General features: G+C 43.3%; 1 protein-coding gene across 7 annotated transcripts; it reads right to left on the reverse strand.

Moving 5' to 3' along the window:
* Window positions 1–7,734: 7,734 nt before the first annotated feature.
* On the reverse strand, window positions 7,735–23,696 carry LOC110071081 (membrane-spanning 4-domains subfamily A member 4D). Of its 7 annotated transcripts, none has more exons than XM_072980123.2 (8): window positions 23,556–23,696; window positions 22,788–22,898; window positions 21,171–21,320; window positions 17,806–17,922; window positions 16,325–16,381; window positions 11,707–11,874; window positions 10,558–10,677; window positions 7,735–8,087 (listed from the first exon to the last, which is right to left on the reverse strand). In XM_072980123.2, the coding sequence occupies exons 2-8, from the start codon at window positions 22,794–22,796 to the stop codon at window positions 7,968–7,970; spliced, it is 741 nt and encodes a 246-aa protein (XP_072836224.2). In that variant the 5' UTR covers window positions 22,797–22,898; window positions 23,556–23,696; the 3' UTR covers window positions 7,735–7,967. The 7 variants fall into 7 exon arrangements, with proteins under 7 accessions (XP_072836224.2, XP_072836231.2, XP_072836225.2 ...); XM_072980130.2 differs by lacking the exon at window positions 22,788–22,898 and adding an exon at window positions 21,561–21,675 and having other exon boundaries at window positions 23,556–23,672; XM_072980124.2 differs by having other exon boundaries at window positions 23,551–23,661.
* Between the last annotated feature and the right edge of the window lie 775 nt (window positions 23,697–24,471).

A 24,471-nucleotide genomic window follows, 5' to 3' on the forward strand; every position in this document is an offset into this window, starting at 1 on the left:
TTACCCAACCAGCAAATCCCCCCTCTCCACGTCACTGAAATAGTCCAATGGAAAGGCAAGACGCGATACAACTGGTTTCAGCGACGTTGCCTCCTAAACTGTCAACTCCTAAGGGGACTAGCGATACTACAAAAATAAGCACCAAAAAAGTAAAATTGGCCGGAGCAGTATGGCGTAGTGCAGTGCTTCCCAAACTGTTTCTACTCACGACTCCCTTGACTGGTCCTGGAGCCCTCCCAGCACAAAAACAGCATCGCTGCCACTGCCACCACCATTTCTCCTCATGTGCCAGCAAGAGTCCAGGGACAGAGGCACAGCTTGCCCTGGGATCCGCACCTGTGCATGGAGGTGGCAATAGGCACGATCCTGTCCAGCACACAGGGAGACCTGCTGGTCAAGGAGAGGGAGACTCCTCTCCTCCTTTGACAGAATCCTCTCATCAAAGGACGAGAGGATTCCGCAGCATCTCTGACTGGGCTTGGCAGCACCTCAGGGTGCTGGGGCAACAGTCTGGGAACCACCTGTGTAGTGGTCAGCATTTTACACACGCACATAGAACTGGTTTCAAATCACTACTTGGCTAGAGGAGTCATTGGGTGGCTTTGGGCCGGTCACCTTCTCTCTGCCTCAACGAGTAGGATATTGTGAGGAGGAGGAGCGCCATGTATGCTGCCTTGAGCTCACTGGAGGCAAAGTGGAATACAGTATATGGTAAATGTGACAAACAAACAAACACAAGATCACTAAATTAAATTACAAAATCATATATATTTACTGTGTGTGTGCGCGCACGCACACGCATGCACACACACATACACACAAAAGCTGACATATATATATCTATATAATCTAAATTGTATACATACATGTATATGTCAGCTTTTTTGCTTATATACATTTTGCTTATATATATGTCAGCTTTTCTGTGTGTGTGTGCATGCTTATGTGCATGCATATATATAAGCAAAAAATATATAAGCAAAAAAGCTGACATATGACTGACCCTCTCTCTTCAGTGGTATAAGAATCAGTGGCATATATATATGACTGGCCCAAAGCCACCCAATGTCAATGTCAGTTTTTTTTTCCTTTTAGGCAAAATATATGGGCTGGCTTGATCCTGAGACCTCTTCGCTTCACAAAAGACATGATCCTGGCAGAGGTGGAAAATGCTAGAAATAGTTTGTGGATGTGGCTCAGTGAAGCACTCTGCATTTCTTATTTTACACTCTCCTCGGGGACTTGGTCGTGTGTCAATAAAAGTCTGCTCTACAACACTGATTCTTATACCACTGAAGAGAGAGCTTAAGGAATTTGGGTAGAAAATCTGAAAAGTATTGGAATGAGACAATAAAACTTCCCTGGGTTGTGGGAAGGAAGTATGGTGCATAGACACAGAACAGCTTCCAACCTGATAGTTCAAAGCAAATGGATATAATGCCATTTGGTAGAAGCCTTTAAAATTTTTAGATTAACAAAAGATTTCTTAGATTTCCATGATTTTCCATTTAGGGCACAATGTCTCTCACCTCCTAAACTGGTTATTCTGCTATACAAACTGCTAAACTGTGCATTCTACACAAAACATCACAAGATGTGACACACCAAGCCACACATAATCTACTTCAGCTATGTAAGGTGGTCTACCAGTGATAAAATAACAATGATTGGGTTGAAAAAAAAAACACAAATTGAGCTAGAAAAGGAAACTAGTTAATGGATTTCAAGTCAAAAACAAAATAAAAAATAAAGAAGACAAAAATATTGTGGCATCTTAAAGACTTAACTGCTATATTTTAATATGAGCTTTTGTGGCTTGTGTCCACTTCCTCAAGCCTGAGTTTATGGATAAAATCCTGTTCCATAAGCCACACCTTCCAACTCTGCAGTTCTAAAATGGCAATGATGATGGTGATAATAACAATGATGATGCCAGGTAAGGCTGAAGATTTTTTTGGAAATAAAACTTTTCTAATTTCTCCCTCAAAGGTCCCGAGACTACAGTGACATTTCTTGCATCATTGGGAAGCAGCTAAGGCAGAAAAAGATGGAGGGAGGAGGTTTTTATTACCCAAAATTGCTACTGCCAGGATGTCTATAATTGCAGCTGTGATATTGAGCAACGTCAGGCCCTCCCTTCGTCCCATGAACTCCAGGGGCTTTGTAATGATAAAAGGAATTCTACAGGAGACTTGGGATCTTCAAGGGAAAAATCAGATGTTTTATTTCTGTAGTGAATTCCGATAGCTGAAAATCACATGCAGTAACTTACAGAATACGATTTCCAGCCTGTAGTATTTTATTTCTTCTTCCTCTGCTGGTGCTCCAGACATGCCTTTACAGATCCCCAGTTGTAATGAAACATTGCCACTCACTGGACAGTGAGGAAAATACAGTATGAAAATGAGGGAAATAAATGATATGTATTGATTCAAGTCAAGAAGTCCAGATCTAATATTTTCTTCTCATTTCTTGCCATGTCATGATGTATGAAGTGGTAGTCTTTAACGCAATTACTCAGGATTAAGCCCCACTAAATATTTCAGATGTCTGAGCTGAGGTTAGCTAGACCAGTAGTCCTCAACCTTGGGCCTCCAGATGTTCTCGGACTTCAACTCCCAGAAATCCTGGCCAGCAGAGGTGGTGGTGAAGGCTTCTGGGAGTTGTAGTCCAAGAACATCTGGAGGCCCAAGGTTGGGGACCTCTTCAGATATATGAGTAGCAAAAGACAAACAAAAGACATAGTGGCACAGCTCTGCAATGGAGATGGAAAAATGATAATAGGGGACAAAGAAAAGGCAGAGGCACTCAATTCCTATTTTAGTTCAGTCTTTTCCCGTAAGGCAGACTATGAACTTCCAAACAAATCAGAAGTGCAAATGGTGTGTGTGTGTACAGGATTGCAGCTGGAGACAGATAAACAAATAGTCAAGGACTATCTTACCACCTTGAATGAGTTCAGATTTCCAGGGCTGGATGAACTGCATCTGAGAGTACTGAAAGAACTGGCTGAGGAACTCTCAGAACCGCTGTCCATTATTTTCTTGAAATCATGGGAAACGAGTGAGGTGCCAGAGGATTGGAGGAGAGCCAGTGTTGTCCCTTTCTTCAAAAAGGGCAAAAAAAGAGAGCAACCTGGGAACTACAGATCAGTCAGCCTGACATCAATCCCAGGCAAAATTCTAGAACACATCGTTAAGTCGTCATTGTGCAAGCACCTAGAAAACAAAGCAGTAATAACTAGAAGCCAACATGGATTTGTCAAGAACAAATCCTGCCAAACTAATTTGATCTCATGTTTTGATCAGGTAACCTCCCTGATAGACAGAGGGAATGCTGTAGACATAATATATCTTGACTTCAGCAAAGCTTTTGACAAAGTGCCCCATCACATCCTGATTAGCAAGCAAACTAGGTGTGGGCTGGATAGATCAGATGTCTGTTGGATACACAATGGATTACAGAATCGTACTAAGAGGATGATGATTGGAATTGTCATAGATCACAAGCTAAATATGAGCTCAAGAAGGATGCTAACAAACTGAAACAAGTTCAGAGGAGGGCAACAAGAATGATCAGGGGGCTGGAAACCAAGCCTAATGAGGAAAGGCTGAAATAATTGGACATGTTTAGCCTTGAGAAAAGAAGACTGAGGTGTGATATGATAGCACTATTCAAATATTTGAAAGGCCGTCATACAGAGGAGGGGCAGGATCTGTTCTCCATCATCCCAGAGTGCAGGGCACACAACAGTGGGTGCAGGTTACAGGGAGCCAAATTTCAGCTGAATAGCAGGAAAAACTTTCTGTTAGAGCAGTACGACAGCGGAACCAGTTACCTCGGGAGTTGGTGAGTGTTCCAATACTGGAGGCATTCAAGAAAAACTTAGATAATCACCTGGCAGATATGCTTTGATTGTATTCCTGCACTGATTGGACCTGATGGTCTTGTAGGTCCCTCTCAACTTCACTTTTCTATGATTCTACGAAGCAGGCATACTTTGGATTTTGTCAATATGGACTCCTTATCTGTCCTTCCCATAATACCATCTTCATACAAGTTGGTTTATGAACAGTATTATTTGTTGCAGTTTTGAATGTTTGGTAAAAAATTCATTTTTGCTATGCAGTAGAAATACAGAGACTCTGCTGGAGTTTTTGCAACCTTACATACTGCCTTTAACAGGCTTAGCTGGGAGGGATTTTTCTGAACTGGGGTTTACCGAGGATGTTTTTTTTTAATATAGAAAAATTAAAGAAATGAATAATCCCTTTAGAATTAATATGTTGGAAAGAGTACAGGAAAATGATAACTCTGTTGATCTCCCCCATTGAGTCTGGTGGTAGAATTAAATAATTTTCCAGAAAGTTTAAGGAATATAAAGAATATATTGATCAAGAAGGGAATTATAAAAATAAGACAATAGGAAGAGCATGGACAGAGTTCCTACTCCAGTCCTCTGAAGATGCCGGCCACAGAGACTGGCAAAATGTAAGGAAGAACAACCTTCAGAACACAGCCAAAGAGCCCGAAAAACCCACAACAACCAAGCAAATAAGAGTTACCCTGGGAAGAGAGGGGATTTCTTGGTCAAATTTATTACAATTGGACAATAGGATAAAAGAATGGAATGCTAAGCAAGGAGAGTGAAGACTACTGATAAAATTTGAGGAAATAATAGGAAAAAAAGAGAGAAACTTGAAACCTGTGAGAATATTTATTTATTTATTAGAGTTCTATTCCACCCATCTAGGTCTACTCTGGGCAGTTTACGAATTTAAAAACAATAGAAGGGGTACTATAAGTAAATAACCCAGATGCTGACACAGGCGGATAACAATAGCTTTAAAGAAAGTATGGCGGGAAGACTTAGCTCAGGAAATTAAGAGGAAAGATTGGAACAGAATGTGGAATAAGAGGATAAAGAAAAATATGCCAAGAAGGCTTAGAGAAAAATGCTATAAGATTGCATGGAGATGGTACTTGACAACTGTGGAAATGAATTTGATAAAGGAAACAGTATTGTCTTTATGCTGGGGACATAAAATGAAAAGGGGACATACATATGTGGTGGTCTTGTGAAAAGAGAAAAAAGAGTGGTTGCAATTTTTTAAATAAATAAAAATTGTTAGTAATAATAAATTAAGTTGGGAAGAAAAATAATTAATCGTTACGGTGACCGTAGCAAGGTTAATTATTGCAAAGAATTGGAGATACAACAGTCAGTTTAGCATAGGAGATTAGTATAAAGAAATGTGGAACATAGCTATCAATTATAAACTAACCTGTGAGCTTAAAATAAGAAAAGAAGCATCATGCTCGAATGATTTTAGAGACATGTGGAAGCCATTCCTGATACATGTATTTGTGAAAGGGAAGGATTTCACCCCCAGTGAGGACTTACTATATTTCTGGAGAGAATTGGAGCAATAATACAATAGGTAATAATAAGCAAGTAAATAACAATATAAATCAACATGTGAATAGACTAATAATCCCAAGGGTGAAGGGAGCACAAAATTACACAAGTATGTCTAATTCTATTTCTTCTTTCTTTTTCAGGTTAATGAAATTGCATGATACTTTGGGTGTGTTTTGTTTATTGAGTCTGCTGTTAATAAATTTTGTTTGAAAAGAGAAATCTTACTGTGAGAAGACAAGAATAATCTTTCTCCTCCTGCAGTTAGTGAGAGAAAGAGTTAGTGGCTGAACAATTCTCATCACTCTAGAATCAGTGTGGGCAAAGCTGTTGCAACATAAGCAGTGGTGTGGGATGCTGGAAGCCGAAAGGCCTGCATTTAGAGTTGAAACTTACTGTAGTTTCTATGGACGGAAAAGAGCAGATACGGATTAAATGGTTTTCAATGCATTCCTATGGGAAATGCAGATTCAACATAAGAACTTTTCAACTTGAGAACCACCTTCCAATACAGATTAAGTTCTTAAATAGAGACCCCGCTGTAGAGGTTCCACTGTAGTTTCTATGGACGGAAAAGAGCAGATACGGATTAAATGGTTTTCAATGCATTCCTATGGGAAATGCAGATTCAACATAAGAACTTTTCAACTTGAGAACCACCTTCCAATACAGATTAAGTTCTTAAGTAGAGACCCCACTGTATACCCCAGGGGTTCCTGGATCCATGGTGGTGGACACTGGGACTGCTTCCATGCAGTATTTGCTTTCCAAACAGGACAGAAGTGAGGGAAAGCTTATATCTACATTTGCTTTACATCCATTTATCGTGGCTCTCACCTTACTACACACAGCAAAGCAACAAACAAACAAACAAAACCAACAACATGTATGGAAGAAAAGAGTGATCAGCCCTCAAGAGGAGAAAAATAATCCAGCAAAGAATCCTCCCCTCCCTCCAAATATATATTAATGTCAGAGCAAGAGGTTCTGAGGAAAAGGAAACAAGAAGCTTTTTTCAGTTTAAAGAACTCTTCCTTTGTGTGTGTGTGTTAACTTTGTTTTGCAATTAACCCTTGAGCAATTTTTTGCTGGCTTCCAACAAGACTACCTTGTTCTCCCGCTTCGTTCTATGCCTCCTGCCTTGTCTGCCTGCTGACCACCATCACTGTCACTGCAAAAGATTTCCCCAAGTACATTATATACATCAGGGGAGACTGTCAAGCACAGTGGAGCAGTCCGGAGGTTCACTCCCAAGTGGGCAGCTAGTTAAATATTGTGGTTAAATGATTCAGTGTTTAGGGAAGTGAAAGAGAGATCATATTAAACAAGATGAAAGTTGTCCCCTTAATCCCTGCAGTTCCTTGTTTGGTGAAAGATGCAAGCAGTGCTCAGGATGTGATCAGATGGTGCGAAAGGTGCACATCGGATCACACCAGAAAGGGTTGCTTTTCTGGGAGCAATCTCCCTTAAAGTCACTCTCCCAGGGAATCACTCTACTTCTGTGCCCAAAATTAGTAGCGCTACTGCTGGGCTAAAAAGATCCAGCTTGGGCATGGATTAAGGTCTGGTTGGAGCACTATTAGCTGTACGCCTGTGTCATCACATGCTCAGGCAGTATGCCAGCTTCAGGGTGGTCCCAGCAGCTCACTGGACCATAAGGTAGTCAGAAGATACAGCACCAAGGACAGCTCCCAGCAAGCACCTTTGTTCCAACAACAGTTTCAGTGGGACTGATGCCTCTTAAAACTGCATTGTTGATTCAGGTCTACTCCTTCTAGACTTCAAGTCACCCCATCACGTGGCAAGCCTGAGAAGAACAAGTACTTGGTTTGAAGCCTGGGAACTGACCTCTCCTGGAGTTCTTGTTGGGCATGCTGCTGGGGCAGGTATACTAGCTTGTGTAATCACGACACTCCTAGATGAGGTGGTTTGTCACAGTGGTGGCAAAGTGCAGAATATGCTAAGGATGGTATCAGCATAGTGACCCCAAGTTGAGGGTCTTGAGTCTGGCCAGCTCCAGACTATCTGGGTCCAAAGGTTGTAGAATGTCATACGTGGCTGGCTTCAGGATGGGACCTGGATTAGTTGTCTTCTCCACTGACTCTTTAGCCTCCAAATCTGATTCCGGTGTATTTCTGGACTCATGGAATGTAATGATTCAGTTGAAAAAAGACGTGAAATTTCCCTGAACTTGAAATTAAGCTTATAAATGTTGTTTGCTATGTGTAATCAAGGGGGAACCAACCTATAGCATCCCCCATAGGTCTTTCAGGGTAAGTGAAATGTTTAAGGAGTTATATCCTGTGTACAAAATCTTTAATAAATGCTTATTTTTAATGAAAGGCAGTTCGATTTTCCAAATGGTTCCCCTTTAAAGATGTCTGCATCCTAAATGACTTTAACAATGTTAAAAACTACTTTATCAACACATCTCCTCACATCCCTGTATGGTGTTTGGCCTAGTTTGCAATGCACACAGTATTTAACTAAAAACACCTTCTGATATTAGTTAAGAAAGCTCTTTCATCTGGACACCCATATTCTGTCTTCATGCAGTTGGGTCAGCAGTAAGAGAGGGCAGAGTTAAATTGAGGGAAGAACAAGGATCCTCGGGAGCCACCTGCGTCACAGTCTTGTCAGATGTCACGTGCTGATAAACCACCACAATCTGAAGAAAGGAACAGACCAGAAAGACAATCAGCCTTGGACTCATTTACTCCACATCTAAACAACAGGACAGTGTCAGTTTGTGCTGATCAAGTTATGCTCCTTGGCCTTCCTTCACAATATATTGACTTTTCTACAGCACTACTTTAGATTTCCCAGACTGTGCTTGTTGATGGACAACAAATAAACAAGGAAGGATTGCTAGGTGGACCTTCCCTGTTTCCATCCATAGTCATTTGGAGTGGTAAACAGCTAACAAGATGGTGGTAACAACTGAGTCCAGATTAATCAATTTAAGCAACAACATTCAACGTGTATGTATCACAAGTCTACACTGAACCCCAAGCTAAAAGAAAGGAACTAAAGATAATTTCTTCTCACATCATTTCCTTTTTCATTTCTTAGTGTTTCTCATTCCACCTTCCTTTTCTGTCAAAGAATTTTTTGCAATTGTCACAAAACATTACGAAATAACAGCAGAGTTGCTAGTGGGACCCACTGCGCATTAAACACAATCCAAAAGTGATTTATAAATGTCCTAGCCTCTTGAAGATCGTAAAACAGATTTCTCTTCATCATGCCTTCTATATGTGCCAGAATGCAACTCTCAACACCATTTGATCATTGTCACTGGTCATGCTACCTGGGGACAATGGGAATTGTTTTCACCCTCCAGGGATATAACTCTCCCAATGTTCATGTTCATATTGGCTTTTCTTTGGACAGCTATCATTTAGGTCTGCGAGCATCAAATGCATATAGGTGTAGATAAAATGGTTTCGGGGAGCAACCAGAGTACAGACACTCCTCCAACCCATATTAATGCCCCGATCAGTTTCCTCCAGAGGTGGCACACAACGACAACCGATAGTATCTCAGCAGAGATTTCTGGAGATCATAAGGAGAAGCTAAGCCACAACTTAATTTCTTCCACCATGTGGAACAATGGGATAGGAGACAGGAAAATATAAGCAGGACTTTGGTAAAGAATTGAACATTGAAATGAGATGGAGCCCAGCACAGAAGCTGATATCCATGGTGCTCAATGGGAACACTACACACCATGAGTGGAAAAGGACAGGTTGGTCAAGGAATGCCTGAGGTTGGAGAAATCCTAAGAATTTCTGAGGTATGTCTGATATTTAGAAAGTGGCTTACCAATGTCATACGAACATACGCCTCTCATGATTTTCCATGCTGAACAGAGATTTGAAATCTGCTTCCCAAAATCCTAATCTGACACTCTGTCTACAACAACAGCTAGCTCTCAATGGTCTAATTCAGGGGTCCCCAAACTACGGCCCATGGGCCACATCTGGCCTGTCTTGCCATTTTATCCAGCCCATTCCCTTCAGCCTGTGCACTGGGGGGGCGGAGAGGGGCATTCATGCAGGCGTCCGTCCGCCTGTGCAGGGGGAGAGCACACGAGGGGTGCATGCGTGTGTGCATGCGTGTGTGTGGCCATGCACACATTCCTGTTCCTTCGGCCCTCAAAAATGTTGAAAATATAAGATGTGGTCTCATGGTCAAAAGTTTGGAGATCCCTGGTTTGATTATGTGCTGGTCATGTTGGAACTGATTTATAACAACCCTAACAGAGCTCTCAAGGCAAGTGAAATATTTAAGGAGCAGCTTTGTCAGCTCCCACCCCACCCCTCCCCAGTCAGTTTCCATGGCTGAGTAGGGATTCAAAGCATACCTCCTGAGTGTCTGTCACTCTACCCACTACATTTTATTTATTTATTTATTTATTTATTTTTAACTTATGTGCTGCCCACACTACCCAAAGGTCTCTGGGCAGCTTACAACAATTAAAATAAAGAAAAAACATAAAACAATTAAAATACAATTAAAATATATACTCTAAAAATTGCCATCAGGACCCGCAGTTGATACTATTTCAATTAAAAACCTTCTGGAACAGAAGGTTTTGACCTGGCACCGAAATGTCATCAGTGACGGCGCCAGATGAATCTGTCAGGAGGGCGTTCCGTAGTCTGGGGGCAGCTGCTGAAAATTCCCTTTCTCTACAAGCTGTCCCTCTCACCTCCTTGAGCGATGGCTTTTTCAAAAGGGCCCTCTGGCTAGATCTTAACTGCTGGGTAGGTTCATATGGAAGGAGGCGGTCCTTCAGATATCCAGAGCCCAAGCCATTTAGGGCTTTATATGTCAAAAACAAGCACTTTGAATTGGGTATCCAGTGGGCTAAAAGCAAATGTTAAAAACACCCCTAAACAAGGTTCCAACCTTGCTAAGGAGCATGATGTTGACTTACAATAAACAATCTGTAGGAAAACAGGGCCTGCTCCTGGACCTCTAGGTCTAGTTTGACTACAAACACCATTCTGTTCTCGAAGGCTTTCATGGCCGGGATCCGATGGTGGTTGTAAGTTTTTCGTGTTCCCCAGAACACAGCTAAACAGCCCAAAAAACCTACAACAACCAAACACCATTCTCTTTTAAATGGTTACCGTGTCTGGGTAGTTGTCCCGGCACAGAGTTTCGCACCCAAAGGCAGAAGAAGAGATGGTAATGCAGAATTCAATCACGTTGAAAGCCAGGAGGATGGCTGTTACTCCATATGCAGTATTCTGTCGATGAAGCAAAAATACCAGTGAAAGGAGTCACATTGCAGCGTCAAATGTACACACAGGTCAGATCTGAGGTTATTGCACCTGAATGCATGATCCATTGAAAAACAGCTAAGCATGAGCTGGATATCTCTGGCATTTGGTGTAGGGTGAAGAACACTCAGTGCACAGCGAGGATTGCAATCATTACTGTCATTTCCTAGCACACACAGTCCTGCATGCAATAGCAGCCATAAGGATGTGTGTAGGCATATACACAGAGGCTCTGGAACCTTTGGACAAGGGAGCAGAAGTGAGTCTTTTGATTACAAGCCACAGGACTCCACCCAGCCTTGCCTTTCTGTAAGACTGGGGCGAGCAACCTCAGTGGGCCCAAGGATCTTTTTTCAGAATACACTTCTCCCTTGAATTGCACGGGCCCAAGAAGCATATGGGTTTGGTTATACATGGATAATTTTTCAATTAAAAAACAAACATACATTCAATAAATACTGTGTGCCTAGATGCACATAACCCCATGAGTTCAACACTGAAGGTGTTAAAGTGATTTAAAAGGTAAAGGTAAAGGTTCCCCTTGACATTTTCAGTCCAGTCGTGTCTGACTCCAAGGGGGCGGTGCTCATCCCATTTTCAAGACGTAGAGCCAGCGCTTGTCCGAAGACAGTTTCCGTTGTCATGTGGCCAGCGTGACTAGGGAACACCGTTTTGCCTTCCCACTGAGGTGGTACCTATTTATCTACTCGCATTTGCCTGCTTTCGAACTGCTAGGTTGGCGAGGAGCTGGGACAAAGCGAAGGGAGCTCACTCCGTCGCGTGGATTCGATCTTACGACTGCTGGTCTTCTGACCTGGCAGCACAGGCTTCTGCGGTTTAGCCCACAGCGCCATACATGCCCCCAAACACAATATCTCTAATTCACCCTCTAAGGGTCATTTTACACAGTACTGTATGGAAAGGACCGTCAGAAGCAGAAGAGACCTAAAGAGGCTGCCATCATCCGTTTGAACAAGTAACATAGCATGCACTTACATTAATGGCCTGGTGACGTTCAATGCACAGAATTTCATCCAGTCCTGGTGTGCATGGATCACTGCTATACCATTTTGGTTGAAAATGCATCACAGTAAAAACGAGGGCTATGATCCCAACGGAAGCTGCCACTGCACTCACGACATTCATTCCCAGCATGCCTTTCACCTAGTGGTGACAAAGAGTGTACCGTTCTTTCATCATGCAACTTTGGTTCCCTCATGGCTTAGAGCTCTCTGAGAAAGGGGAGGAGAATGACCTTGAAGGATCTGACAGGATCAGAGGGGTGAGACGGGGGTGGCCATTGTTCACAGGGATTGGCATCCATATTAACAGGACGGCTGCACTTTCAAGTTGGGGGCTAGAGTGTTTGCACCTGATGGTGAGGCTCCGGGACAGATTTGGGGCAGTGCTGGCGTGCTGCTCTCCCCGTGACCCTGCAGTCTCTCTCCCAGAACTGGCCAAGTTCCTTCCAGCTGTGATGTGGAGGTCGCCTAGATCAGTGGTCCCCAACCTTGGGCCTCCAGATGTTCTTGGACTTCAACTCCCCGAAATCCTGGCCAGCAGAAGTGGTGATGAAGGATTCTGGGAGTTGTAGTTCAAGAACATCTGGAGGCCCAAGGTTGGGGATCACTGGCCTAGATGATTGGTACTTGAGGCTTTTAACATCCATGCCAAAATTGAACTGCTGAATCCAGATGAGGAGTTCATGGAGTCCATGGCCCTCCATAAGCCTATCCCAGCATGTCGCCTGCTTCACACATAAAGCTGGTCACACTCTGGACCGTGTATTTTCACTTGTGCATGTGGAGACTGTCAAAATGGTCTCGAAGGCTTCTTGACCGTGATGGGTGTCAAGAGGCCTTGGGAGGGCATCCAGCTCACCCGGCTGATGACCCTATCAAAGCCAAGGCTGACAGGTAGCATGTAGAGATGACCCAGGTGATTGACATGATCGCCCCCCCAAACACCTTCTCCATTCCAGAGCTTGTCCTGCTCCCTGGTTTACAGGGGACTCCAGGCTATTAAATTAACTAGGAGATGGGTGGAGAGTAGATGGAGGAAGGGCCAGTCTGATCAAAATCTGACTGCAGTTAACGGTCTGGCCAGGAGATACATCAGTATCTTAAGGAAAGGAAAGGAAAAAGACTTTTAGAGTCAAGATCATTGGTGAGGCCATGAACTGAGAAGTGAAACACTTCCACGCGGTCCGTGATCTCACCAGCCTTGGTCAGCAATGTCCTCATCCTGGTGATTTCACCAATGATCAGTCTGCAATCTCTTTTCAATCTAAAATTGAGGCCATTCAGACTGACCTGGACTCCACCAGTAGCTTGACTGATGGGGACCCTGGCTGCATCCTCTCCCATTGCTTGACTGGTCCAGTTTGACCCTGCCACATTGGAGGAGATATCCAGGGCTCTGGCCAGCTCCAGGCCAACTCCCTCCTCCCCCAACCCTTGCCCTGCCTGGTTAATAAAAGGGGCAAAATGGGGCTATTGCGGATTGGATTGTGAATACTGTCAAGGCTTCATTGAGGGAGAGATGTCTTCCTTCCCAGGTGAAGAAACTATTATCCAGCCAATCGTTAAACATCCACATTTGGCAATGGATAATCTTAACAATTACAGACCTATTGCCAACATATACTTTATGAGCAAGTTGATTCAGTAGGTGGTGACAGGGCGACTTCAGACATACCTGGAAGAGGAAAATTGCCTCAATCCATTCCATCTAGATTCAGGCTGCGTCATGGTACTGAGAAAGCACTGGCTACACTGCACAATGACCTGTTGCACAATGATCTCACGGAGTGGCAGTTACACTGCAGTACTGCAGCCAAAACTCTGTTCAAGACCCAAGTTTAATCCCAGGCAGCTGGCTCAAGATTCATTCAGCCTTCCCTCCTTCCATGGTTGGTAAACTGAGTACCCAGCTTGCTGGGGGGTTGGGCCAATGTGTAGCCTGCACAATCAAATTCTAAACTGCCCAGAAAGTGCTTTAAGATTGGGTGGTATATAAGCAGCACACTTTGCTTTCTGCTATGCTTTGTTAAGGGAGGGGAAGATCTACCCTGTTAGTCCTCCTGGATCTTTCAGCAGCCTTTTATACTGTCAACCATGGTATCCTCCTGGATAGGCTCTCAGAGGTGAGGACTGGGGTATTAGCTCTGAACTGGCTCCAGTCTTTCCTTGAGGGCTGTATCCAGAGAATTCAGCTTGGGGATGAGCTGTCAGCCCTTTGAACCTTTTCTTGTGGGCTGCCCCAGAGTCATCCATATCCCCCATGCTTTCCATCACCTATGTAAAGCTGTTGGGGTCATCAGGAGAAAGGGATGATCAGTATGCTCTTGATATGCAACTCCATCTCTCCTTCATTGCATTTGCAGTGGATGCCGTCCAGACCCTTGAGTAATACCTGGATTCGGTCTTGGAATGGATCAGTGCTAACAGGATTAAATTGAATCTGGATGGTGGAGATTCTGTTCTTGGGCGATCCCTTGGCTAGGCTGGGGGATTAATCCTGGATAGTGTTGCCCTCCCATCTTGAGACCAAGTCTGCAACCTGGGCGTGCTTCTAGACTCAGCTCTGTCTAGGGCTTCTCAGTCTGAAGCGTCTCCAGAGCTGCCTTTAATCATCAGAGGCAATATTGCCCAGCTCCATTCCAACCTGGTCAGGGAAGCAGTTATGACTTTGGTGCAGGTACTGGTAATTTCCCGTATTGACTACTGCTATGCTCTCTACGGGGTGCTTCCCTTGAGTCTGACCTGTAGACTTCAATTGGTTCAGAAGCAATTGGTTCCCAACATTTAAGAGGGTTCTAAAAACATTGCTGTTCAGAGAAGGCTTCTATGATATCACTGCTTGATTCTGTATCTGATTTTATGCCTCAGGTTCCACCTGTTGGATATTAAGCTTCTTGTTTTATGTTTTATAGTCTCCTGGTTTTACCAATAACCCTATTTAGAGACTGGAAGGCTTGGGGGGGGGGTCTGGAAAAACTGAGGGAAAGAAATATTTTTTTCTGCTTTCTTTCCAAAACTGATTTTTTTGTTTTTTTCTGGGGGGAAATTGAGTGTGGAATATGTTCTTCTACAATGATAAATAATATGTCTATGACATGGTATCCAGACCATATAACATGAAAACCTTAATGAAAAACTGAGACTTTATGTATTTAAATTCTCTGAGGGTCCCTATTGTTAGAGGATTATATTTTATCATGATGGCAACCACCCAAAATAATGGGCTGAACTAATGGGTGTATACATAAATTGATGGGGAGTATATAAATTAATCAAATAAATAAATAATAAATAAATCTCCTCTGATAGTGTATCTCCTGGAGATTAAATTCTTAGACCCCTTTATCAATATACCTTTAAAAAAAACCAGTTATTGAACCTCAGACCTGGAATGAGCAACATAGACCTTCTGAGGTTATATCCAAAGGCTATGTATTCCAAATTCCCTTTTCTTCCCTTCATAGAATTATGCTCCATCAGTCATCAATACTGTTTAGAAACAGAATGGGTTACTTGAATATTGGGCCCTGTTGGATCAATTCTCTGAGATCTCTCCTGAGTCCGACAGTATCAGTGTCTTGAAAACTGCAGCTGTCTAAGACAGGTTACTTCTGGACCACTTAAACACAGCTTCAGGTTATCCTCTGCAACGGACAACTTTTGAAAGGGCCCTAAATGTATCTCCTTCTTCTGCAGACAACCTAATCTGAGAAGTTTGTGGGAGGCTCTCTTCATCGCCGTAAGAAATCCCAGCCTCCTCACACAGAGGTGGGAGAAAGCCCTACCCAAAGCCATGAACAGCTCTTGCTGGTCAGGCTTAATGGTAACAGGCTGGATAGACCAATGGTCTGACTCAGAACGTCAGTTTTTTCTGACCCCAAAAGTCATACTACTGCTTCAGTTAGAGCTTGTCGTTACTTGTTAGTTGTTTAACTATTTAGGCTCAGATATAACTTTCTCCCTCAAGATATATCTGTCTTACAACACTTGGGTTTCCATAGGCTTTTCCTTGGTCATCTACAATCATCATTATCATCATCATCTTAGAACTGCAGAAATGGAAGGGACCGTATGAATCACTGAGTTCAGCCCTTGTCAAGGAGGCACAGTGGGGAACTGAACTCCCAACCGCTGGCTCTTTAGATAGATATGGCTTAAGGGGAACCACAATGTACAGTGGTGCCTCGCTAGACGATGATAATCCATTCCACTGAAATCGCTGTCTAGCGAAATCATTGTCTAGCGAAAAGCAAATAGTCATCTAGCAAAAATCGGTTTGCGAAGCAGGGACCAAACATTGTCCAGCAGAATTCCCCCATAGGAATCACGAATCGCTATAGCAATCGCAAAAAGTCAATGTTTAGCGGAAAAAGCTGTCATGCAGGGTAACTATCTAGCGAGGCACCACTGTATAGAACAGCCCCAACAACAGTAACAGTTGAAACAGAAACAGGAGGGCTGAGTCTCCTCTGAGCTCCCATTGATTCCAGATAAAAAACATCTGAAAGATCGAAAACTGAGGATCACCACTGCTATCTCATGAGCATCATCTTGTCCAAATACATTACACATTTTTAAAGAAGTGTACTTACCAGTGGTATCCTGGGGTTCTTGGCAGCTGCAACAGACAGAGCTCCTGAAATGAGGTACTAAAAGAGATGGGAAAAGGAAGACGAAAGGAGAAATAATTAAAAATAAAGATGATTCAAAGGGATTTTTTTTCCATACTTCTAGTTCTTTCTAATAGATCACTGGTTCCCAACCTTGGAAAATCCAGATATTTTTGGACTGCAACTCCCAGAAGATTTCACCACCAGCTCTGCCAGCTGCCATTTCTGGGAGCTGCTATCCAAATACATCTGGGTTACTCAAGGTTGGAAAACACTATACTAGATCATAAGCAGCAAACCCCAGATGTTGCCTAAAATATTCAGGCCATGAGCTGATCAAACATTGAGGCCACATTATGTGATCAGGAAGACACATTTAGACTTCCCAGAGGCTTGGTCTTCCTGAATTTTGGCCAATGGGACTGGTTGGTGATCCATAACTACTTATTTATTGTAGTGCTCATATGTTCTTTGGGTCTCCATACACATTCTCCTAGCCAGATAGCTAAACTCACACACAATAAAAGTTCAGAAATAAAGAACCTTGCCTATTTTCACCAGCTTTGGGACAGTAGCTAGTCATGAAGGTCAGTGCTGAACTAAAGAAAAGAATGAATTGTTGAAACTAATCCTGGGGCAAAGGAATGTTAAGCTCGAGGGGAAGTTGGTCCTTTAGGCCAAATAGCACACGTCAATGGGGTTCAACTCAATGTTTAACCAGTAGGGTGGTTCAATAAGAATTAGGATAATTATGTAGCAGCAACTCCACCACAGCAAGGTGAAATGTTTATATAACCGGACAGTCAGATAGTCAAGTTTACCAGTTAGGATCTCATACTATATAACAGGTAAATATGTGTGTTTCTTATTCTGATATATATGAAGATTTGTGAGTAAAACAGAAAAAAAATAATTCTTTTTCAACAACAGCAACTCTGACTAAATCTTTTGAGACTATATAGCCAGTTGAGATAAAACGAACTAACAATAAGGGGTGGTAAATATGTAGAAGAATTATAATTATATAACAATCTACTATGTAGGTCCCTGTCTAGATTTTGCTGTATTGTGTATCTGGAGGTTTTAAGTCAGCAATTTCCACACACTGCCAATACAGATTAGAATCAGTTTAGCTTTAGAGTCAGGCCAGATTGAGGAGATTTTCCAGGAGAACCAAAGAAGCATAACACTAACAGCCAAGCTTGATCAGGTTGCTAACAAGAAGTGAGATAGTTATGGCAGGCTTAGAAGGCAATATGACACATGACAGAATGCTTAGCTAGGGCCAGAAGCATTGGCAGGCTCTCTCTCCTCCTGCAACTTGAAGATATGCCCCCAGAAAGTTGCTGTGGAGAGAACTGGAGTTAGAGACATGACCTGTGAGACAAAGCCAACTGAGCAATCCTTCTTCTAAGGTGGACCTTATTCATCTATAGTTTCGATGCACTATTATGTTGAATTACCAAGATGCCAGTCCAGTATGGTGTTTTCGTGGAAGCGTACTCACTAACCCAGCCATGGGAGATGTCCAACACAATCCCAAATGCTACCACCGTAATTCCTATCAAAATCTGTGTGATCTGCAAATATAGCAAAGAATAAGGAGACTTGGTTTAGGCAAAAAGAAAGTTCGGGAATGAAATAAGGGCATAAAAAAATTTAAATGTTGTGTGTTGTCAATGTTTATAGGTGACCCTATAAACGAGTAACCTCCAAAATATATCACAAAGAGCCCTGTTCAGCTTTTGCAAACCCAAAGCTGTGGTTTCCTTTATGGAGTCAATCCATCTGATATTTGGTCTCCCTCTCTTCCTGCCACCTTCAACTGTTCCTGGCCTTTTCATATTGGCTTCTCACGATGGGCCCAAAGTACAACAACCTCAGTTTTCTCATTTTTGCTTTTACAGAAGCAAATGTTAAAGTGGATTAATATAAATGAATACAGTATAAATATGAATTCGTATCTGTATAAGAAAGCCAGTGTATTCTTGTGGATAGACTGTTTGACTAGGACCCATGAAATCTAGGTTTGAATCTCTGCTCAGCCATGAGAAATTGTGGGAGAGGGGCAATGACACCAAGGCCACAAATATCTCACATACCTTGAAAATCTTACTATGTTGGAGGTGATCAAGTGTGGTGTAGTGGATAGAACTCTGGATATTAGGACTCTGGAGACCGGAGTTCGAATCCCCACTCAGCCATGGAAGCTCACTGGGGGAGTGAAACAGGTAAAAACGCTCCTTAAATATCTTTCTTACTTTGACAGCCCTCTTAAATCAGTTCCGACTTGACAGGACATAACTAACTAACTAAAGTGACTTGATGGGATGTAATAAAAGCACAGCTATGTGTATCTATTTATCTGTTGATTCATTCATAATACTATGCCATTCCTCCATGGAGCACTGAGTGGTGTGCTTGGATCCTGTCCTTGTAAGAATCATGGGTTAGGTGGAAACAGAGTGACTGTCCCATAGTCACCAGGTGAGTTTCAAGGTTCAGCAGGGACTTGAATCCAAATCGGCCACGTCTCAGTCCAAGCTTGTAACCACTACCACACACAGCCTATACAGTGGTGCCCTGCATAGCGACAATAATCCATTCCAGAAAAATCATCGTTATGTGGAATCGTACCTATACGAAACAAAAAAGCCCATAGGAATGCATTAAAACACATTTAATGCATTCCTATGGGCAAAAAACTCACGGTTATGCGAAAATCCTCCATTCGGCCGCCATTTTCGCTGCCCGGTAAGCGAGAAATGGGTGCGAAAACACAGCGGGCGGCCATTTTTTCCCCCGGCGGCCATTTTGGAATCGCCGATCAGCTGTTAGAAAAAACATCGCTATGTGAAAATCGGTAAGCGAAACAGCTTACCGACCGTCACAAAGCGATTTTTTGCTATCTAAATCATTGCAATGTGATCGTTTTTGCGATCGCAAAAACTTAATCGCTATGCGGATTCATCATTAAACAAAGCACTAGTTATATGGGGCACCACTGTATTCTCCACCACTTGTTATAGTAAAGAGGTCCAAAGAACAAACAGTGGTGGAATGAGTAAGTTCAAAGGTTGTAGCAAGCAGAGGAGTTCAGCTCTGCTGCAACCCTATTGATACACACACACACACACACACACACACACAGAGAGAGAGAGAGAGAGAGAGAGAGAGAGAGAGAGAATTTAGAAAGACAGCTCCTCTTAAGTGTCAAATGTGCCTGCTTGCCCTAAAACAGGATTTCACAACTCCCTAATTTACCAAATTAACTTGCTGCCTTTTGTGACTGGTCATTAGGAGTTAAACATGGGTGTCATTAGCAATTCTAATGCTTAGGCACAGAGCTCTGTGGGAATCGCACCCCTGGAGGACCAACATGCTATTGAAAAACCTACAACAACCAACAGAATTTTAAATAATAATTCCAGAGGGAAACAGCAGAAGAAGAATACATCAAGAGTTCAGCTCTTGACTTGAACAAAGACAAGGGCTTTTATTCACTACCTATATTAATCGGATCATCCTTGCAGGATGTAGACAAACCTGCATGGGTGAGATGATTACTGTACTGTATTACTATTCCACCTCAGTCATTTTTCCAACAGGCCCAAGAGACAAATGGGTTACTTCTCAGGTAAAACAGACACTCTCTTGAAAGTAGAAACTACTATTTTAACACTTCAGACGTAATTGACTTAGGCAACTGACCTTACTGTTGCCAGGATGTTTATATGAATCAGTCCTTTATGTCAGTTCAGGGCCAGTATTAACAATTATCAATTTCTGTACATCATTTCATTTGGTATGTCTGTTTCTACAACCAGAGCCAGCTTGTGGTTTGAATCCTGTATGTGTTGATTTGCCTCTGAAAAACACACCTTTTGCTGCAACATGCAACAGGATTTCAGCCAAGGTGATGCACACCATGTCATAGTCGTTTGAGTTGTAGAGAACCCTCTGACAGTGGTTAAACTGCAGCACTCCAGTCAAACCTCTGCTCATTACCTTAGTTTGATACCAAAAGGTTAAGGTAGCTAACTCAGAGTGGTCTCAACCTTCCTTCCTTCTGACATTAGTAAAATGAGTACCAAACTCACGCTGTGTGTGTGTGTCTGGAAGTGTTTCTTACTTAATTATATTAAAACTACCCCAAGAATGCTCTAGAATTATGGGTTGGTATATAAGGTGTGTTGCTTCCATATACAGTGGTGCCTCGCTTGATGATGTTAATTAGTTCCAGTGAAATCGCTGTAGAGTGAAAACGTCGTCAAACGAAATAAAAAAACCCACTGTAATGCATTGAAAACCATTCAATGCGTTCCAGTGGGCTGAATACCTGCTCGTTCAACGAAGATCCTCCATACAGCGGCCATTTTCTGGTGCCTGTATAGTGAAAAATAAGTCCTAAAAACAGCAGGGGGGGCATTTTCTTCAGCCGGCGGCCATTTTGAAACCCGACGATCAGCTGTTTGCTGATTGTCGTAAAGTGAAAATCGGTTCCCGAAGCAGGGAACCGATCATCGCTAAGCAAAATTCCCCCATTTAAACCATCGTTTTGCGATCGCAAAAGCGATCGCAAAAACCTAATCGTGAAGCGGATTCATCGTTAAATGGGGTAATCGTCCAGTGGGGCACGATTGTATGTGGGAGAAACAACAACAAAAATGATAATCCTAGGCAAATTTCTTGCAACGAATGTTATTTTTTTTATTAAGGAGCCCCATGTTTACTCAGGATATAGTCTGACAATGCTACTTTGTGTGGAAGGAGGCCTGAATGCTCAGAATGTAATTCAAATAAAATCTCCCCTATATGTTATACTCACCCCCAGAGCAAGCGGCTCACCCAGATAGAATTTCTTCAATGGCCCCGACAGAGATGGTTTTGTCTCATCACTGGCAGACGACTGAGATAATTGAGGTGCCATCAGAGATGAGTGCATACTGGTGTTTGGAAACCAACTTCTTCTGGATTGCTATTGTGGGAAAGGTAAGCAAGAGGGAATGAAAAAAATAATTACTGTCTGTCTTTGGAAAGAACTGTCTTTCCATATATTTTGATTATGGTGCAAATAGTGAGGAATGAGGAACATTTAGTTTTCTTCTTGAAATATTAGTGAAGAAGACAGTACTCGATGAACGGTCATATTGTAGGCTGTAGTTCAGTGTGTGTCATTTTCCCAAGCATGGAAATGTATTGACAGTGAATACTGCACCTGCTGAACTACTGCCTGCCATGAAAATCTTAAAGGTGCATTGCTTTTTGCGGGAAAGGCTGAGGACCAGCCTGAAGAACTTCTATTTGGCACACCTTTTCTTGAGACCAGGACCCTGTGATGCAAAAAGCAGCAATGTAACATTAATATTATAGAGCAAAAATGAAACAGTCTTTCTCTCTCATTTTATTTTAAAAAATAATAATAACAACATTTTGTTTCTTTGAAACAAGAAGTCAAGCTCTTTGTTCCATTAGCCCCATTAAAAGCATTCAGTAAAAGCATAAAGTAAAAAGAAAACAGACTTGGCTGTCGAATGATTACTGCTCAAAAACTCCTAAAAGCAACTTGCCTTTTAGGGGAAGCAAAGATAGAAACATCCTGCTTGCATGAAGATGGAAATAAAATAATGTTCATCTCACAATTTAATTTCCAACTCATGTCACCTTTTCTTTTGAGCATACAGCGAAGTTCTCTTGATTCATCTCTTTCTTTCTTTCTTTCTTTCTTTCTTTCTTTCTTTCTTTCTTTCTTTCTTTCTTTCTTTCTTTATTTATTTGTTTGTTTGTTTGTTTGTTTGTTTGTTTGTTTATTTATTCATTCATTCATTCATTCATTCATTTGATTTTCATCCCGCTTTATTTATTTATTTATTTATTTATTTATTTATTTATTTATTTATTTATTTGATTTTCATCCTGCTTTTCTCCCCTAGTGGACACTGAGGGCAACACACACAAACATTTTAAGATTGACAATTAATTAGAAGAACTCGGTTCACATCATTTTATTTATTTATTTGTCTAGCCATCAGGATGAATGTGGCTTACAGCAACTCCGACACGGTTTTTCAAGGGATGTGATATGTTTGAAGAGTGCCCTCCCTCCACGAGTTTTCCTTGGTGCAGCAGAGATTTGAGCCCCGATCTCCTGAGTCCTAATCCATCGGATTACCCACTACACCACACTGTCTCCCAACTCAACATTTGGTAGTCCAGAAATGCCTACAAAAATCTCGCTGCTGTTGTATCCGTTCCCTTCTCTCAGTAGTGCCACTACCACCACACACCTGGAGGGTGTGGGCAGCTGCACACTAGAATAGCTTGGGAGGGAAGTCACGTGCAAGTTTTACACAAACTTAAAAAAGCATCATCTTAGGTCCTCTAGAACTGGCTGAGCAGGTATCTGGCTGACGAGACAGAGGGGTTGGGAGTTCAGTTTCCTCACACTGTGCATCCCAGAAGAGCCAGCCTGGGGGGCCTTGGGCGAGCTGCAGAGTCCCAGGGCACCCCCCAGAAGAAGGGAAGGGCCAGCCACTTCGGGGTGCTCTTGAAAACCCTAAAAAAAGATAGTCATAAGTCAGAATTGACTTGACAAGACACAGGTGCTATGATTAGGTCCTCTAACATTTAGAAGCCGCAATAATAAAAATCGTTGTGCGCTGTTAAGCGACCGAACACGGTGTTTTTAGAATAGACCCTTCTGTCCGACCTGACCCAAGTCAAGGCGTCTCTCACCAGGTCGCCCTTCGGCCCTGGGAGCGGCTTTCGGAAAGCCCTGGGACAGATCGGTCGATGCCGGGAGTGGAAAAATAAATGCTGCCCCTAACCTTGCACAGCACCCCACGGGGAGGGGGGCGTCGGTCCCTGGGGCAGCAAAATCGCACCCCCCAGCCCGTCCCCCCGTTTTTTGCAGTCCAGGAGCCCAGCGCACCGACCGACCCAAGCACCGCCCCACGGTGCCGGGCCCCCCCCGGGAGAGCCGGCTTCTCTCCTTAGCGGGGCGGAAGGGCTGCTCTTGAGGAGCCCAGCCTTGTCCAGGCAACCCGGGATCGCGGCCAGTCAAGAGCGGGGGAGGGGGGTAGCCAAGGTGTAGTAGCCGCGCCTTCCTCCCGATCGGAGGAGCCGGATCGTAGCGGTGCTTGGAGGCGGCTGCTTTCTTTACCCCCCCCCCCACCTTCCCTCCGTCCCAAACCCCTGGATCAGGCAACCTTACAGCTTCGGTGGCATCCGCCTTCAGCAGAGGAGGAAGGCTGCCGGAGGCGCCTGTTTACCGGGAGGAGGAGGGCGTTGCGAAATCAGCCTCGAAAAGGAAGCACCCTTTTCGGTTAGGCAAGAGTTGGCAGCCCCGGGAAGCCCCCCCACACACACACACACACACCCCTTGCTCCAAGGGAGCGAGAAGCCGCTGAAGGGGTGGCCGAGTAGGCGGAAGTTTCAACAGCGAGAAACCACCGCTCGGTGGCGAGGGGCTCCTCCTCCCCCTCCCCTCTCCTGTGTGCGGAAGGGCCCCCGGGTCACACCCGGAATCTGCCCGCTTCTCCTTTCGGGCGAGGTGGTGACTTCTGAGCAAAGCCTGTGATCCGCCCTGAAAACTCCCGCTGCTGTCCCAGGGCGGCAGAGCGACGGCTCTGGGGAAAAGCAATCCGAAGGAAAAAAGTGATCAGGGACGTTGGTTGTGTCACTGATGAACTGGGGCTAAAACAGACATGACCATAATTGGGGGAGCCTCGTTCCCAGGACTAAGTATCCCTTCAGAGGATTTTGGAAAAGAGACTTTCCAGCGGGCTGTGAATCCAATTCTGCTTTAAATAATAATCATGTGTCCCCCAAGTCAACTTATGGTGACCCTTTTCAGAGTTTTCCGGGTAGTGAATACAGTACTCAGAAGTGGTTGACCATTCCCTTCTCCAGGGGTTGCCTTGGGATCATGCAGCTTGCCCAAGGCCACCCAGGCTGGCTCTACTCACCGGAGACACAATGGGGAATCAGACTCCCAAACTCTCTCTATATACTATATATACCTTATAGTGGTATTACTATCCAATTCTATTTCTGATCTTACTCATATACAACAGCAAACTCTGAAGTCCTTCATTGGGCATTGGGATGCTTTTATCACCGCTCCAGAG

Source organism: Pogona vitticeps, chromosome 9, assembly GCF_051106095.1.
Source record: "Pogona vitticeps strain Pit_001003342236 chromosome 9, PviZW2.1, whole genome shotgun sequence".
Taxonomy (NCBI): domain Eukaryota; kingdom Metazoa; phylum Chordata; class Lepidosauria; order Squamata; family Agamidae; genus Pogona; species Pogona vitticeps.

Coding starts and splice junctions, on each gene's coding strand:
- LOC110071081 (XM_072980130.2), bottom strand. Junction 21,321..21,560: donor GGCAGGCAGTAGTTCAGCAG/GTGCAGTATTCA, acceptor TTCCCACAATAG/CAATCCAGAAGAAGTTGGTT. Junction 11,875..16,324: donor AGAACCCCAGGATACCACTG/GTAAGTACACTT, acceptor TGTCACCACTAG/GTGAAAGGCATGCTGGGAAT.